The sequence below is a fragment of the Sceloporus undulatus genome, chromosome 4 (assembly GCF_019175285.1).
Source record: "Sceloporus undulatus isolate JIND9_A2432 ecotype Alabama chromosome 4, SceUnd_v1.1, whole genome shotgun sequence".
Classification (NCBI taxonomy): domain Eukaryota; kingdom Metazoa; phylum Chordata; class Lepidosauria; order Squamata; family Phrynosomatidae; genus Sceloporus; species Sceloporus undulatus.
The window spans coordinates 82,265,775-82,283,035 of NC_056525.1; the positions used below are offsets into that span (position 1 = coordinate 82,265,775).

The window sequence follows — 17,261 nt, forward strand, 5'->3', positions numbered from 1 at the left end:
CTCACTCCCAAACAACAACGTTATGAATTCAATACCAGCTAGGGGTTCAGGGTCAACTCAGCCTGGTATCCTTCTAAACTCACTAAAATGAGTACCCATATTAGCTTTGTAAACCCCTTAGGGAGTGCTTAAGTGTACTGATAAGCGGTATAGAAATGTACTTGCTATGGATGCCTGTTTTGTGTATTTCCACTCCTAATGTCTGATTTATGTCCATTTATGTGATATATGCCATCCTTCATCAACAGTGTCCATCAGCACTCTACACTGGGCAAATATGCCATTCTCTGTTCTAGAGGATAAATGAAAGATGATATTTCCAGCCCCTTTCCATCAGTGAATAAGGTTATTAATAATCAGAAGCAGGACCCTATCACAATTCCTTATCATAGAATAATAGAATCGTAGAGTTGGAAGAGACCACAAGGGCCATCCAGTCCAACCCCCTGCCATGCAGGAAATCACAATCAAAGCATCCCCGACAAATGGCCATCCAGCCTCTGTTTGAAGACCTCTAAGGAAGGAGACTCCACTACACTCGCTAATGGGAAGGGCCTGGGTTCATCCTCCTCCTTGTGCCCCCTTCACCAACTGAACAGACCTCCAAGATACAGCCGTGTTAGTCTGTAGAATCAGTATGCAGAGAGATCTTGTAGTACCTTTGACACTAACTGAAAGACAGACGTTGGCTGCCAGTTTCTTTCTGTTAGTCTTAAAGGTGCTACAAGCACTCTCTACACACTGAACAGACCTCCTTTGCCTAATGTGGCTGCTGGCTTTGTGTGTGAAAAAAAAGGGGGGGGGCAAGCTGTTACTTAGGCTGCACCCGCACAACAGAAATAATCCGGTTTGATACCACTTTAACTGCCATGGCTCAACATTATGAAATTCTGGGAATGGTAGTTTGTTGTGCTTTGCTCTGGTTCCACAGCAAACTACCATTCCCAGAATCCCACAGCACTGAGCCATGACAGTCAAAGTCGTGTCAAACCTGATTATTTCTGCAGTGTGGGTGCAGCCTTAGTTACAAAGAGGTATAGCTGATAGCTGATGGAGAATGTAAGTGATAATTTTTAAATATTTATATAATGTAAGCTATACTGTGGTCCTTTTTTTGAAACAAGGGTGGCTAAATGTCCTTAAATAAACTCTTTGTTGTTATGTCACCTTCACTTATGAGAAATAAATGTTTGGATAGTCAATCTTCAGATACCTGGACACTTCCAAAGCTTGTAAAATTTAATCAAATAATAGTAATCCAAGTGAATAATCAATGTTCTGGGATACCCATGTTAGAAATTCATACTTCATGAGTGGTCAAGATTCAAAATATCTATTATCACAGCTCGGTTTCTATGTAAAGCAATACAGTTGAGAGCTAGATATGTGGGGACAGTTGGGGTCAACTGTAGAAGTGATGAGGAATTTTGATGTGTAATTGATGTTCAATCTTTGTTTTATGTACTATCATTTTGAAGCTGTATTCCCCCCCCTTTACCCATTTTAATACTTTGAATCTTTTATATAGATTTTTATAATGAAGTTTTATAATTTTGTTTCATTTATGGGTTTTGTACTTAAATTGTATGGCATTCAGATGGTATCTGTACGGTATTTTATTCATACTTTACATTTATTATATTTAGCTTTTTAAATTTCTATAGACCTTCTGTAGAATTTTATAGCGTGTTTTATCTGCTTTGTGTTATTTTGATATGGCCTAAGGGCTAATCAATAAACAATATGTATGTATGAGCTCGGCAAGGAAGTTTTTGCAAACTTCAAAGAGGTGGTGTTTCTCTCTCCACCTCCCATGAGGACTACAAATGTATCGTAATATCTATAACTGGTATGCTTTTTTTGGAACTGAGCTACTAAAATCATGTGTATTGTAATTTTTGTGCAGTTAGCTGAAATCATTTTATATTCTTTTCAGTACTCAAGTGTTGTCAAATAAGAATACATTGCAAGTTGCCAATAAAAAATTTAATCTCTCTATAGAAACAGTGCACTGTCTTACAAATGTATTCATTTGGTTTTCAGTATCCCCTACTGATGTAAGTACAGCAAATCTTATCACAGCCCTCCCCCATCCCATATCCCTAGACCTTTTGTTCAGAATAAAAACAGAAACACAAAAGGCACCAAGCAAGAATGCATCCTAATGGAACTTCAGTGACAAGACAGAGGTCCAAAATGGTTACAATGTTAAACAAGAGTCTAATGTTCCCAATTATGTACTGAAAATAATCCATTTTCTCTTTCTTTTTTTAAAAAAGGAAGGTTATTGATTTACATTACAAATCTGTGAAAGTGGAAAGCAGGAAAACATTACACCATAGTATTTTACAATGGGAGGAAATCCCAGCTTTTTTTACACATGGTATTTGTACAAGAATCTGCTTTTAAAAAAGTATCAAAACTGTAGATTCATCAAATCTATTTACAGATTGAGGTTAGTTACAGTTATTACAAACAAATTATCTTCTCCTTTCCATTCTGTTCTTCATGCACATAGTGCACGACCTTGTAATATCTGAGCAGAGCAGCTGAAATAATGACCAAACTGAATCCCTACTCCCAGGTTTCTTCAGAAGTATGTATTTACTCATGGGCTTCTATTTTGAAATCTAGCAGAAATAAATTAGCCATCTCTATTTTGCAATACATATTTGATGCAAACAGCTAGAATTATATCATTTCTAAAGTACAAATTATACCACATCCTTGTACCTTTAACTAAGACATGTGGGACTGGCCTAAACCTACAGGTTATCCTCATTTCTCACCAAGGGATGACTTCCAGTGAATGAACTGTTACAGATACATCACCATGAACACAGCTTTCACAGCAAACCATTTTTTCAGTGGAGACAGTTCAGGGAGCCAACTGGAGCGTCATCTCATTTATCAACAAGAACTTGCTGCTTGGCTGTGATAAAGAAGCTGAGCACTGAGTGTTACATGGGCATCCAACACTTTTATTGAATGCAGGTGCTCTCTCCCTTCTTTCAATAGTCTGGTTAATAAACTGCTTTTAAAACACAGAAGGAAATGCCAATGGTTTACAATGAAAAAAGGCATCTATCAAAGCTGTGTGCAAGATGCCATGCATGTAAAAGCAGCTCCTGAAATCATGAGACCACAGCTCCTGTTGGAGAGAATACAAGCTTAATTTCATGCATATTTTGGGAGGTTTCAGTAGATGCCGATACAGTAAAATCATTACATGGGTGTGTTTGGGTTCATTGCTCATGTAGGTATAGCACTTGAAGCTTACAGTTCCACATGTATTTTGTCTGAAGTGGCAAGATCGTGACCTGCAGTGTATAGATGCAAGTAAATTACTAGCACAATCTAGCAGAGCCGAGTACTTATAAATTATTTTTTTTTAAATTATGTCATCACACTATCTCATTCATGGAATTTAAGGGAGGATCTGGATCACATCTTCCTTCAACTGGTAGCACTCCCACATTTTTCTTCTCTTTTTACCAGAAAATAATCTGTTAAGGGAAAAAAGCCAGAAGGGCTTCAGAGTGTCATTTAACTATTAGTGTGAGCAGTTTCTATCAGTTCTTCTCTTTCCTAATTATGTATAACACCCATTAAGACATTACAATCTGCATTCACGTATTAAGCTGTGCAACCTGATATCATTCAAAAAATCCAGTTTTATAATTGATTCCTTCAACTCAAATACAAAAGCAGGCAGCTGTTCAAATCCAAGGCCCAAATTAACACAATAGTAAGTATTCCCCCCCCCCCCAAATGCAAGTCAGTCCAGGGCTTCTAGTGACTTATATTAATAGGTTTTATAGTTCTAGGCCTACTAGCCAGCACACAAGGTCAGTATCAGGAAATCTACTGGGATTTCTGCACTCAAAGATTTGTTAAATAAGACTGCACAGAACTGGAGCTGGAGCAAAGTCAGACCATAGAACCGTTAAAGGTTTGGCGTTGAGTATTCTAGTACATGCATATGGCTAGATGTGGCATGATCTAGTCAAAACTAGGCAATCTTGAGACCTTAAAAGATTCAGATCCTTTCTTGGCTGTGTGGCTCACTCTTTCAGCTCACCTAACCCAACAAAGTTGTTGAGAGGATAAAGTGAGGAGGCCATGTGGACTGCTCTGAGCTTCTCGGATAATGAGTTGATAATGGTAATAAATGTGAGACATTCTTTAGGTCTTCCACTTAAATCAAAGGGATGTACAGGTGCTTAACTTAAACTGAACCACAGCCAGAGTTTCCCAAACATGAGAAGATATGCTCTTACATTTATGTTCAATAGTTTTCTTTCTGACTTCAAGGACCCTTTTATATCCACGTGTCTGCTAAGGAACCCTGTGTATTGCAGGGGACACTGGGGATGTATTTTAGATAACATTTAGACCACATGGACTCTCTAGGTCTTCATCACTGTCCCCATATCAATTAAAGGTTTAATGTAGAATACACCGAAGAAGTGGAGTGGTAGTGGTGCGGGAAGACTCATCTTTATTGATGTTTTAGTTGCAGAGCTCCTGGTAAACATCTGTAATACAACTGGAAAGTATTGTACGAGAAGGTGCAATAAATATCTGAAGTTTGGATAAGTTTGTGGCCTTCTAGTGACTATAATTCCCAGAAATCTTAATTCAACACTTAATGCAACCAGGCTAGATGTGGGATTCTGAGATTTATAGTCCGCAAAAGTAATATTCCCAAGACCTACAAATACCTACACCTTCATATAAACAAGCAATTATAACTGAAACATATTATGGAGAAGTCTGTTCAGTCCTGACGTACAAATTGATGGTATGAATCAAGTCTCCAGAAATGGGTTCTCAATGTGTATGAATGAAAATAGATCTTAACTAGCACATTTTAATGCATTCTGCCACTGAAAACAGCATGAGAAACTGCTATGTTAGCTTGGATCCTGACATTAATTCTCTGTGGGCAATGTTCCATTTCAGTGGCTTTTCACATTGAAATTAGTACCTTGTTAAAAAGGCATAATTAAATTTGTACAAATATTACCATCATTCAGGCCAGCGTCCCAGCCTGCCTCATTTTCAAAAGTATTTTTTAAAAAAATTGCTATAAGCTAATAGAGATCTCTGTAGGATTTTTGTTGTTGTTTCTCTCCTCCAGAAACAGAAAAGGTCATTTATTCTCCTGAAGAATCTAAACTACTAAAGAATCTTACAAATAAAATTTAGGTTGCAATTTAAATGCAACTCATCATTATATAACTCATTTAACTTAGTGAAATGTAAGTCCTGAGGAAAATGACAGGCACAGGGCTGTTGTGTTAAAGTTATTTCCTCCTCCCTTCACATCAAGCTGTTGGTATGGAGAGGATGTTGAGGATGCCTTCCTAACACCCAAATCTCCTAGGACAAGTCTCCTAGAAAATGTAGGGAAATATACCAAAAATAGTACCAGACCCAGTAACACAAACCAAATCAAAATGAAATAATAAAGAATGTGATGAAGTAGATATATTCTCTGGAGTACAATAGTTTTCAGTTTCATTTCCTTTAACATTCTGTAGTTGAAGAAATAAGTTGCAGAAGAATGTTGTCACCATAAGCAAAATGCAAACAAGTGAGTTTGTCATTTGTCAGCCAAGCCTGTGTGGGCATCATAAAGTTGATGACTTAGTTTGCTTTTGGACTAGAAGGGGCAATTTTTAGCCCTACTTAGCTATAGCTCAACATGAATATAGTAACATATTACTTCCCTCATGACCCATATTATTTTTTAATGTTTATTAACATCAGTTGTGTTGGGCAAATATATTTTTTTCAATGCTTCCTGTTTAAGGTCTGCTGGTTTTATTTCTTCCTGTAGCAACTGGGGAATAGTGATGAACTGCCTCTTAAACAATCTTGTTTTTCCTTTGTCAGATATTGGTTTAATAGTTTTTTTAATTACTGGTTTGCTTGCAATAGTGAAGTGCTGGTATTTTACTATGCACACTTTTAAAAAGTGGAAGACTGTAATTAAAGCTGTGCCATGGAAGGGAATCCAACATTTGGGGTAATTAAAAGAGGTTATTCAAGGAACACTCAGCCAGATGTAAACCACAAGAAGTAATAAAGAGGGGGATCTGCAAACAGGAAACACTTAATTGAAAGCACAGGCACTGCAAGAAACTCCAGTACTGCTTTTACTTTCCACACTGAACGGGCTGGTGCTAAAACTGTCTTTTAATACCAAATAAAATAAAATAAAATAAAAATACACCCCCTCTCCATAAATTATACATATTTAAAATACATGACAGGCTAATCCAGAAGAATGTAATGATGTGTAATGATCTGATATTATTAGCACCAATGAATAAATAGCAGGCAGCTAGTTAGTACAGTCAGCAGTGGAGTGAAGTAAACTGAAGACCTTGGATTGCATGCAGTCTCAGCCCCCTTCCAATTTTAACGGGCCTAAAAGTATACCTTTGGAAGTTTCTAAGTGGAACATTAGCTATTTTAGGCCATTTTAAAGTTGGGGGGGGGGGCTTTAAAAAGGCTAAATTAGAAATATGACTCTCCAAAAATGAGTAATCACACCACTGGAAGCTCCTGGAAGGACAGTTGGTCATTTTTAGGCCAAATAAAGGGGGAGGGAGTTCTTGAGGGTTCTAGGAGGCTGGTATGGACTTCCAGCCCCTGGAAGTTGCCCACCTCCAGGCCAGTATAAAAGCCATCAAATGGCTATATTTGAATCAACCACTAATGCATGTTAGCAGAACAGTGGCTTTTGTCTAAGTAACAGATGAGATTAGGTGTGATACAGATACCACCTGACTTGATCTATGTATGGCTAAAGAACAAAATGTACATATTAACCAAGATTACTACTAATATCCTGCACTCCACAATTATTGTTTTTACAACCCAATTCACATTTACTTGTCAATACGTTCCACTGACCCAGTGGGACTTAATTCTAAATATGCACATTTAAGATTGTTTGTTACAGCTACTATCAGTGCGAGAACAGTCTTTAGTTATTGACATGCTCTTGGAGAAAACAAGCTGCCATTTGTAAACACCTCTTTTTGAGTAAGAAAAGAACAGTCCTTGTCACAGATTCTTTAAGCTGAAAAGTTCCAGTAAAACTAACAAGTAATTGCCCAAAAAAAAAATGCTTAGTATGAAGTACATCTCACTGAGCTTGATGGGATGGACATCTTGTAAATTTGCTAAGAAGCTTGCAAATGTGCCAGTTTAGTGATTGAGAACTGCAGGCATTGCTCTTTATCCAGTGGGCACTTTAGGAGAGAGAGCATGTCCATCTATGCAATCCTTTCTGAAGGTCTTTAAAAAGTTACTTTCCTGAATTACAACTCAGAATCCCCCAGCCAGAAACTTAAGTCCATTTTTTTTTTTAACCTTTTCAAGCTCTGTCTTCAGGAAATCTCTTGCGGGAGGGTCGGTGCGATTAATGAACATGCCGTATGTTTGCAAGGTTTTGCTGGAGTGAGGCAGTTCTGTGCAACAGTCTAAACTGGTTCATTAGTCTGGACAAAATTTGGTTTGTTCGTCATGGGAGCACTTTGTTCTTCATCAACTATCCTATTATAACAGCTGCAATGCTTACTTAGTGGCTTGAAATGTCAAAGCAAATTTTCCACAAAATGTTCCATAAGAATTCTGTTACCCTACTTCCCATACTGCTGGGTTAGTCTTTCTAAAATATATTCTTTTATTTATGTATATATAGATTTATTATATATATATTTATATATATTTATATAAGGAAATGTCTATATACCTATCTACCTTTGATAGGCATAGACACAGATAATCTATGCACAGCGAGCCGAACGTACAAAAAAATAAATACTTTCATTTTCTAAGTATATTTACAGAATAAATCTTATATCCAGAGTTTGTTAATAAATATCCTAAACAGCTTGAATAGACCTCTTTTTTATGTTGATGGATAGCCACAAAGTATGTTTGATATATTTACAAAACTTCTATAAATATAGTTTTAAAAAATGACATGTAAGCTACTGACCCTTCGGTCTGGCTGGTTGTATACACCAAGTTAGTAGCTCAGCAGTAGAGCAGCCTTCTCACTATTATAGATGAATAGTGCAAGAAGTTAAAAAGGTGTATAAAAGATTATACATACAAAACTCTCACATCCTTTGGATGTTTGCAGTTCATTACAACTTTGTGGTTACCTTTCTGCAACATAAATAATAATTAAAGTGGCAGGGGAAAGGGGGTAAAAGAAGGTGGATTCCATGATCCACAGCAGATGTGTTCAGTGCATATCTATCAGTCCACCAGCTGTAGGGCTGGAGCAGGTGTGATCTTCTCAGGGCAACCCATCATCTTCTAGACTTAGTGCTACACGCTGTGGAGAAGGAGAAAGAAACTGGTTAGTCTGCTAAGTTCAGATGCTTGTTAAGCATAATAGCAAGAAATGTCTTTTTATTGTTCTGTAAACTGCCCTGTGAGCCTAGAGTGGGTATTAATTAATAATGCTGAAACAATGCTCTTAATAATAATAGGGCGGAGGACTAAAGGAACTGCATCTTGGGGGTAGGAATGTCAGTAAAGTGGCATTTCAGAATGTTGAGAATGATGAACAAAAGTTACAGAAAGATAAACTAATGACAGACACACAGAGTTCTGCAGATGGTTCCATTAAATCTTTGTTTGTTTGTTTGTTTAAGACAGACCTACACAACTTGGAATAGGTAGGGGCCAAAATTAAAATAACTAAAACTTCTTTGGGCTGCATATAGATTTTAATTAATTAACAATTATTTATTATTATTAATTAATATCATTAACAGTAATTCTGTTGTCCTCTGCCTCTCTTCGGGAGAAAACTGAATGGCGGAGAAGCCTTGCAGAACAAGTGTTTGCCCTTCTTCCTCCTCCACTGTCCAGCCTTCTCCTTGGAGGAAAACCCAGCAGCAGCGAAGCCTTCAGAGGTGAGCATTCACCCCTCTTCCTTCTCCACCACCTGGCCTTCTTGTTGGGAGAAAACCCAGTGGTGGAGGAACCTTCAGGGGTGAGCATTTACTCTTCCTCCTCCTCCGGCCCATCCTCACCTCAGAAGGAGGCTGAGCAGCAGAGGAGCCTTGAAGTTGTTCCACATCGTCACAGGCTGCCCCAAATCCATTGGTGGGCCATTCAATTAATGAATTATTGGTTTTCTGACATTATATACCATATGACCTTAAATTAGATCTGGGATAAGCAACCCTTTAGATACTTTTAATGACAAATTCCATAAATCCCAGAGCATATGAGATTTAGCACACTCTAGATATGTTTAGCAACACTTTCCATAAATCTCAGAGCATATGACACCATACGACCAATGGACACTGACTATGAGAATTGTCCAAAGCACCACGAGGCATTAAGTTGCCTACCACTAGATTAAATTCCCAATAAACCCATAAATCTGCTGGAATCAATGTAGCTGAAATGGCTGAAGTAGTTAGTTTTGAAGTCCTAAATCAAATCCTCATTTATGCCAACACTATCAATCTTCAGAGATAGCTCAGGACACATATTTCAATGGGACCAACTCATCACAAGAAACCGATTTGTACTTTAAAACTACATGCAGGCTAAAATCGTAGAGAAGTCTGCTAAATGGGCAACAGGTGACTTCCAGCCTCTGCTTGTGATAAATGAAGATCTACTCTTGCTCACCCATACCGTACGATGAATCCATCAAAACATTATATTTGGTATCTGTCCCAAATACCATTTCCTCCCAAATAACCATGCTTAGAATAGAACTGTAATAAAAAGCGAGAATTGCACAGCCCTAACTTCATGGAATGTTCACTGTAGTTCATGTATGTTCGCTGTAGTTCATGTGTGCCTGGCCTTTACTGTACTTTTCCTACATGTTTGTATCGCTGGAAGTGGTGATCTTAGAATGGATATCAGCTGTGCAGTCTTCGGATTTCCTACCTCCATACTGTAAGATTTAATTAGTTGTTGATGCACAGTAAAATCCTTTGATTGGTACAAAGGGGCTGCTTATATACTGGATCTTTGGTATCCATTGTGGTTTGGTTCCAGGACCCCTTATGGATACCAAAATCTATGGATACTCAAGTCCCATTAAATAAAGTGGTGTACTGAAATGATGACCCTTATATAAAATAATAAAATCAAAATTTGCTGTTTGGAATTTTTATTCTTTGGAATATTTTCAAGCCATGGATGCTTGTATCCATAGATAAGAAATCTGTGGATATGGATGGCCAACTACTGAATTTCTGTTCATTTAAGATAATTCTAAAAGACTGATCAGAAAAGCATCATCAGATACTTACTGCTGGATACACATGTCCAATCTGTGTTGTTCTTCCAATATGGATTTCATCTTCATCTTCCTCTTCAGTTGTCTTCCTGTACACAGGATTATCAAAGTTCATGCTTTTCGTGTTTTTCCGTTTCCAATTTCTCCAGATTAGGTACCCTCCCATACATAACAAACCAATTACCACTGGAGGAAAAGGCAGAAATAGAAAAAATAAACATTTCTAGTTGTCATAAGGAAACTATAGTTCTCCCTGTTCTATAGTCTTAATTCTTTATGTAAGATCACATTTCAAATACTGAAATGCACAGGAAAATTCATCTACTAAATAAGGCAAAAACATGCTTACCAACAGGAACAATAATTCCAATAATGGCTGCCATCACAGTTGATCCAAAACTTTGTCCATTGTTAGCATCTGTAACCACAGAAAATCAGATTCAGACCAAGAATAAGAATTGTGATATATAGGATGGAGGTTCTGTTGACACAAAATTATGATTTATTCCACCACCACCACCACCCCCCAGCTTTTTTTGTTTTTGTTTTACAAAAGTATAGAGAACATTCTGCCCAAAATCATTTGCATAGCTTAGGAAGTCCCAAACTTAAAGGAAGAAGAATCTGCAGGCAAATGTATGGATATAACTTGGGTATCAGATTTTTAGAGCCACTCCAGCTTGATTTGGAAATCACATGGTGACACTTGTGTATTTTCACCCAGACTTGGAAAACTTATTTTGGACTATGGCATCCACAGTATTTCAGCAGTTAGTGGATTCTGGACATTGTGACCTTTTCATGCCCGAAATTTCATATACAATGATGAACACAGCTGAAAAGCAAAGTTAGTCACGTATGTGAACTAAGATTTGATAATGTCATTATACAAGCAAATAGGAGGCCTATCTCAGAAATAAAAATATGAGGATCTGCTATTATTTGTCAAATAATTGTTTCTTATGCAAGTAGAGTCTTTGGATTCAGTTATCCAGCACTATGTATTCATGTTCTCAAGGTTTCTTTGGACAGAGAAATGCCAACATTCTTGTTATTTGGTAAGTCAGTTAACACATAAGAACGAACTCTGTTTCAAAAGGCACACAACTTCACTGATTTGATTTGAAGCCTGAAAAGAGCTTTTTGCACATAAAACAGCAGTGGGGGAAAGAAATCCAGTTTTTGTCCTGGCTTCTAGAGTATACTAAGTCAGAAATCTAATCTACTGTAGTTCTGTATTTTTTTTAAAAATGTGCAAATGATTACTTACAACATCTTTCCAACTAAGTTGGAAACCAACTTTCCAACAAAGATAAGGAGTGATATATTACTGAGGTTGGTATACTTAAATGACAGTGTTTGATCTATATTTTGTTCCTCAGGAATTCTAACACTGGGAAGTAAAATGTCTGGCAATTTGTTCTGCAACCAAGACTTTATAATTATGCCATACTGCAGGATTATGCAAGGATTATCTTACTGAATGGCCATTTAGGGTACTAGCAGTAACAATATGAGATTGGGAGTTCAGGCTAACCTGCAAGTACAAATGGATAAACACAGAGGTTAGCATCAGACCCTCCACAATAGAGACAAGTGTTCTTTCTTTTAGATGAACCCCTATCTCCATTATGGAGGATCTGGTTTCATAAGCTTCTTCAATCACCATTAGAAAAAAAGGTAATTGAAGAAGCTTATGAAACTACAGTGTTACCCCGGGTTACGAAAATAATTCGTTCCGCCGCCGCTTTCGTAACCCGAAAGGCTTTCGCAAGCCGAAACCCCATAGGCGCTAATGGGGAAAAGCCGCGATTTGGTGCGAAAAAGCGCCGAAAAGCACCAAAAAATTTTTCGTAACCCGAAATAACCTTCGTAACCCGGAACAGTTTTTTTCAATTGGATTTTTTCGTAACCCGGAAATTTCGTAAGGCGGCGCATTCGTATCCCGGGGTAACACTGTACATCGTTCACAATGCAGATAAGAATTAATGTAAAAGAGACAGCATTTATATAACTGAATAAGAAGAACAGATTAAAGAACCTTGTGTTACCACCTCATAGCTATGCAGGCTGCCAATTCAATGCAGTGCACTATTACCAGACTAGTTACCCAAGTTCCAAGAGGAAAGAACAAAATAACCATATTGGCTTACAGTGCTGGGAGAGACCGCTGTTTCCTGTTGTCGTTATCTTGGATTCTGCTAAGCTGGATGTGGTTGTGTGTGAACGAAGGCTTGTAGTACCAAGGAAGACATGCGATGTGGTTTCTTGGCCTTCTGTACTAATGTTGCTGGTATTATTAGTTGTAACAATGGTGGTAGTTGTTGTCATTATAAGAGCAGTACTAACATCAGTAAAGTTGGGCAAGTAAGTTGTAGTAGAAGAAGTAGTAGTAGTAGTAGGCACACTAGTTGAGGTAGCTGGAAGCTCTGAAAACATAAGCAATATATAATCAACAACAGATACATCATTCTACTTAATTTATTCCAGAAATTGGGGGTTGTCTAAATCAGATGATGGAAAATTCTCCACATTTAGAAGTCTATGTGAAATTCTGGATAGCTGATTATGCAAATATTTACTGAAAAGATATCAGTATGTTTAGGATACAGCAAGCCACCTCCTTCTAAGTTATACAGCTAGCTATACAGGACAGAGTAAGTACCCATTTTTCCTCTCCTATCTCTATTATTTTTCACCTCCCCAGTCACTGGCATATGGTAGACTCTTGTGTCCTTAAGGATACAGAAGAGTTGGGGAAGATACAGGAAACGATTAGCTAGAATCTCATCCACAAAAAATGAAATCTTACAAACTTAGACTTGAATGATTTATAATTTATGGTTGAAGTTTAGAAGGGAAATGATTGAGAAGAGAGGCAGAAAAAACAGTAAATAAAAACTGGTTAAAACCAGAATTGCAAGGATTACATGTAGTGTTGTATCAATTGACAAGATGACCAGATGTGCATGGGAAGATTTATAGTGTGAAGGCTATTCTCTTTACCTTGAGAGCATGTTTTCATGTCAAGCCCCAACCACATGTTGTCAGGACAAGCACATGTATACTTCGCAGAATGTGGAGAAATTTGGGGTGCAGGAAGACAAAGGTATTCACAGCCTCCGTTTGGCAGGGAACTAAGATCACAAACATTTGGAGCTATAAGCAGGAAGAGAAAATAAGAGAGATTTAAGCTAAATGTTCCTGTCAGTAATTTATTGTACACTCAGAACCATGAAATATTCACAGCCTCTGAATCTTATAATCTTGAAGTATTTTAAACTGCAAATATTATATAAATAAAGTGGTGGGAATATTTTTATTTTAAAGAGATTTTGTACAGTTTTCATAAACATATTCCAAAGCAATATTCAAATATAAAAACACTAAAAGGATATTTTTGTTTCTTACAGTGCAAACCCTATTGCAATGAGGCATATCTGCCATTAGAAATCAGCTCATCTCCAGCTGAAATAGATCTACCTAAAAAAAGATGTGGACAACTCTGGTAGCCACTGCAACCCACTGTTTACTACCTGCCCCCCCAAATATCTGGTTTTTAAACAAACAAACAAACAAACAAACAAACAGAAGTGACCAAAAATGCATTTCCATTTTTAAAAAATCAACAAATGTTACATTTTACTAAAGAGAAATTGCCTTGCTTCAAGAGAGAGCTGATAATTTTGGAGGAATGCAGTAGCAGAAATTTTTTCTTATTGTTTGTTTCAGTGAGTTTTTAGATATATCTGGGACATAAAAAATGATATCCCTTATATAAAATAATAAAACTAAGGTTGCACATCCTGAACTTAAAACATTTCCCACACGTTTTCTCTCATAGGATATAATTCCATGTAGCAAACTACATGTATTGAAGCATAGAAGAAAAACAATTGCATCTGTTTCTCTGCTCTGATATGCTATGAGAATTCTCTAAGTTCATATGATTCATTTCCGGTGAAACAGTGTTAATATCAAGGCATTAGAAGGCTGAGTTTTATTGTTTAGCCATTTCACTGTTTTGAAAGACACTATATGAGCAGCAGAGGGCACTAACACAGTGCAGAAAAACCTAAAAGGGCTTACTTATATACAGTACTACTTTTTTTTGGAGATCAAAATGTTCTGTAGATTTTTGGGGCCTAATGATACTCGCAGATACAATTACAGTTTTCAGAATTTGACTATCCTCACTATCATCAAGCAGTGGTTTAAATTATGATTTATTAAGTATCTCCCTTGACTGCAGCTGTGGCAGTACTCTAAGGAACTGCAGAAGAGTTTGGAAATAGCAGATGAAAGCCAAGGCACCTTCCAATGAAGTCACTTTCCGTCCTGCCAGAACAGCTTATCTACTTTACTGGAGAGCAACGACAATAGTGAAAGGAATTGCAAGCAGGATAATAAAAACAAATTAAGAAACGAAAGACTATTCTATTAAAATATTGGTTTGCCAACATCATCCTAATTAGTGGAAGCAGATTTTCTTTGTTAGCTTTTGGGGAGGGGGAGGTAGTCAACAGTTGGTTGCAGTGGCTACCAGAGTTTCCCACCTCTTTTTTATACTGAATTAACTGTAGTCCACAATGGAAATATGACTCACCTTTAGGTTGCTTCAGCTCATGAAAGACTACAATATCATGTGGGTTGTTGAGGTTCTCAGCTAAAATGGAGATATCCAGACCACTCAGCCTATTGGCACTGAAAATGGCTTCATTCTCTAAGTCAGTCCAGAACACCCTGTCCTGCAAAAACAGATGTTGTATCATGTACAAACTAATAAATAAAATAAAATATATTTTTTTATTTCTATCCCGCTTTTTGCCAGGCAATCAAAGAGGCTTACAACAGGTTAAAATACAGCCATATATACATAATGCCCCCCCTTAAAACAAGATTAAACAATGCAAGATTAAAAACTACATATTAAAACCGACTAAGCTAAATAAAAATAATCATGGGCAGAGTTCACTGGACGGGAAGTCTTATTTGTGGTTAAAAAAAGGTTAAAAAACTGAAGTCTTTTGAGCACCATGTATTTCTTAGGAATCTTTGAAAAGGTTTTTAGTAACTGAATAAATACCCTGTTTTTCCAGATATAAAGAAAGCAGATGAGCATACAATTAACTTCTGTTGGGTCTTTCCTGAGGACTGAAAGAACTATCAATAAATGAACGTGTACAGTATTTTGTAGTCATTTGGCTACCTGAATGAGAGCCCAAGTGGCAGAATTCTACCCCCAACCCAGCCTCTAGGGCTAAGCTTTATTATCTCCCTGCATCACTTCGACACCATTTCTTACCTCTGCAAAGCTACTATTTTAAGCAATTCACAACACCTAGATCTGTGTGGCCAGGCCAGCTCTACTTTGTCCACCTAATTTTTAGAAGGTAATGCTTCAACACAGATTCACACAAACCCCCTCTCCTCTCCTAATACCCACAGAGACTGAAAGAACATGTGAAAATGGTAGCAGTGGTGGGGTCCCATGTCAGCAGGGCTGTGAATCCATTCCAGCTTTCGGCTTGTTCTAAAGGAGCTATCCAAAGCACTAGACCTATTAAGCAATAGAGCTCAAGACCTTGGAGACACCTTTAGAGCCTGGACTAAACCTGGATTCACTGACTTACAGAAATGGGAACCATAAGCTGACAGTGGGTGGCTGCCTTGCCCTGTCATGGCCAAGGCATCAGTCAACATCATGCACCCAACATATGCATACACATGCACACACAAACAACAACCACTTCCCCACCACCTCCATGTCTGGATAGCAATTGGAAAGGGCTCTCTGTGTGTAAAAAGTACAGTATGAGTGTAGAACTCTTCTAGGTGTGGAAGCACTCTGGCCCAATATAAATTCTTTGTCACCAGCAGTGGGCAGACAGCAACCTTCCAAACCTGTTATTTTCAGCTGTCAAATCCTCCCCTCACTCCCCGGACTACCATTTATCTGGCTATGAGCTGCACTTTCCACACACTATATTCTACATGGTTGTGATGTCTATCAAAAATACCACAAGGAAAGAAAAACATGCTACTTGTGAGCTTGCCATAACCAAGTGCATTATCTCATTATCAAAAGGCCAGTTTAAGCTCTCAGTCACATTTCCCTGACTTCTGTGGTCATGATGGTTCCTGAATAGGATTTGAGGGGATTTATTAAAAAGCAGAGTGATCCCTTGGCATCCAGTGAAAATAGCATTCTAGGCTAATTGTCCTTCTCCCTCCAAAGGTGTGAGCTGTATTAAGCTAGTTTCTATGTACAGCAAGTCCCTGACAATTTCACAGAGATGAACTCTGTAGTTCAGGATAGACAGTAGAGAAGGGTAATTCAAGGGCTAGCAAATATATCTTTCTTTGTGATTCAAGGTGAGGTACACATAGTAACAGCTCCTATCAATTAGGAGATGAGGTAAAAGGACAAAGTGGGTTTGAAAGGTTATCTTTAACTACAGAGCTCTAACTTTCCTTGCAGAAAGAAAAAGACAAAGGTGAAATGGCAATATATTTTATAACACTGACTGGAGAAGTGAAAAACAGTTTATGAGAGTATGGATGTAGAGATGATCTTGTTTTCATTCTAACCGATAACGGAAAGGATGACACTGGCACCATACTTTTGCTATTAAATCCCTTGGCTTTAGGTTTGTTCAGATATTTAAACATTCTGAGAAACAAAATTTTAGAAAACAAAGAAACTTATTGCTGAAACAAACAATTATACAATTTAAAGAACCAATTTAAAAATTCTAAACTTCTTGTACTTTATTGACAAAATGCATCAGTTTTTCCCCATGTGCAATTTACAAAATTCCTACCAGTAAGAAAAGATTTTGAGTGATAACTTTGGAAGAATGCAAAAAAGCAAAAGCGATACAACATTAATCTTGGGAGAAAGAAAGGAAGGAGGCCTCCAGACGAACAAGAGAATTTTTATTCATTTTACTTA

General features: G+C 37.5%; 1 protein-coding gene across 3 annotated transcripts in view; it reads right to left on the reverse strand.

Annotated features, from left to right (window-relative positions):
- Positions 1 to 1,971: 1,971 nt before the first annotated feature.
- LRP8 (LDL receptor related protein 8) overlaps positions 1,972 to 17,261 on the reverse strand; it is a 246,887-nt gene continuing 231,597 nt past the window's right edge. For all 3 annotated transcript variants that reach the window (XM_042464975.1, XM_042464974.1, XM_042464973.1), the window contains 6 exons: positions 14,913 to 15,054; positions 13,313 to 13,465; positions 12,460 to 12,735; positions 10,656 to 10,724; positions 10,320 to 10,492; positions 1,972 to 8,365 (listed from right to left, as the gene is read on the reverse strand). In XM_042464975.1, coding sequence (XP_042320909.1) covers positions 8,327 to 8,365; positions 10,320 to 10,492; positions 10,656 to 10,724; positions 12,460 to 12,735; positions 13,313 to 13,465; positions 14,913 to 15,054 — 852 coding nt within the window. In that variant the 3' untranslated portion in view covers positions 1,972 to 8,326. The remainder of the gene's footprint in view (positions 8,366 to 10,319; positions 10,493 to 10,655; positions 10,725 to 12,459; positions 12,736 to 13,312; positions 13,466 to 14,912; positions 15,055 to 17,261) is intronic.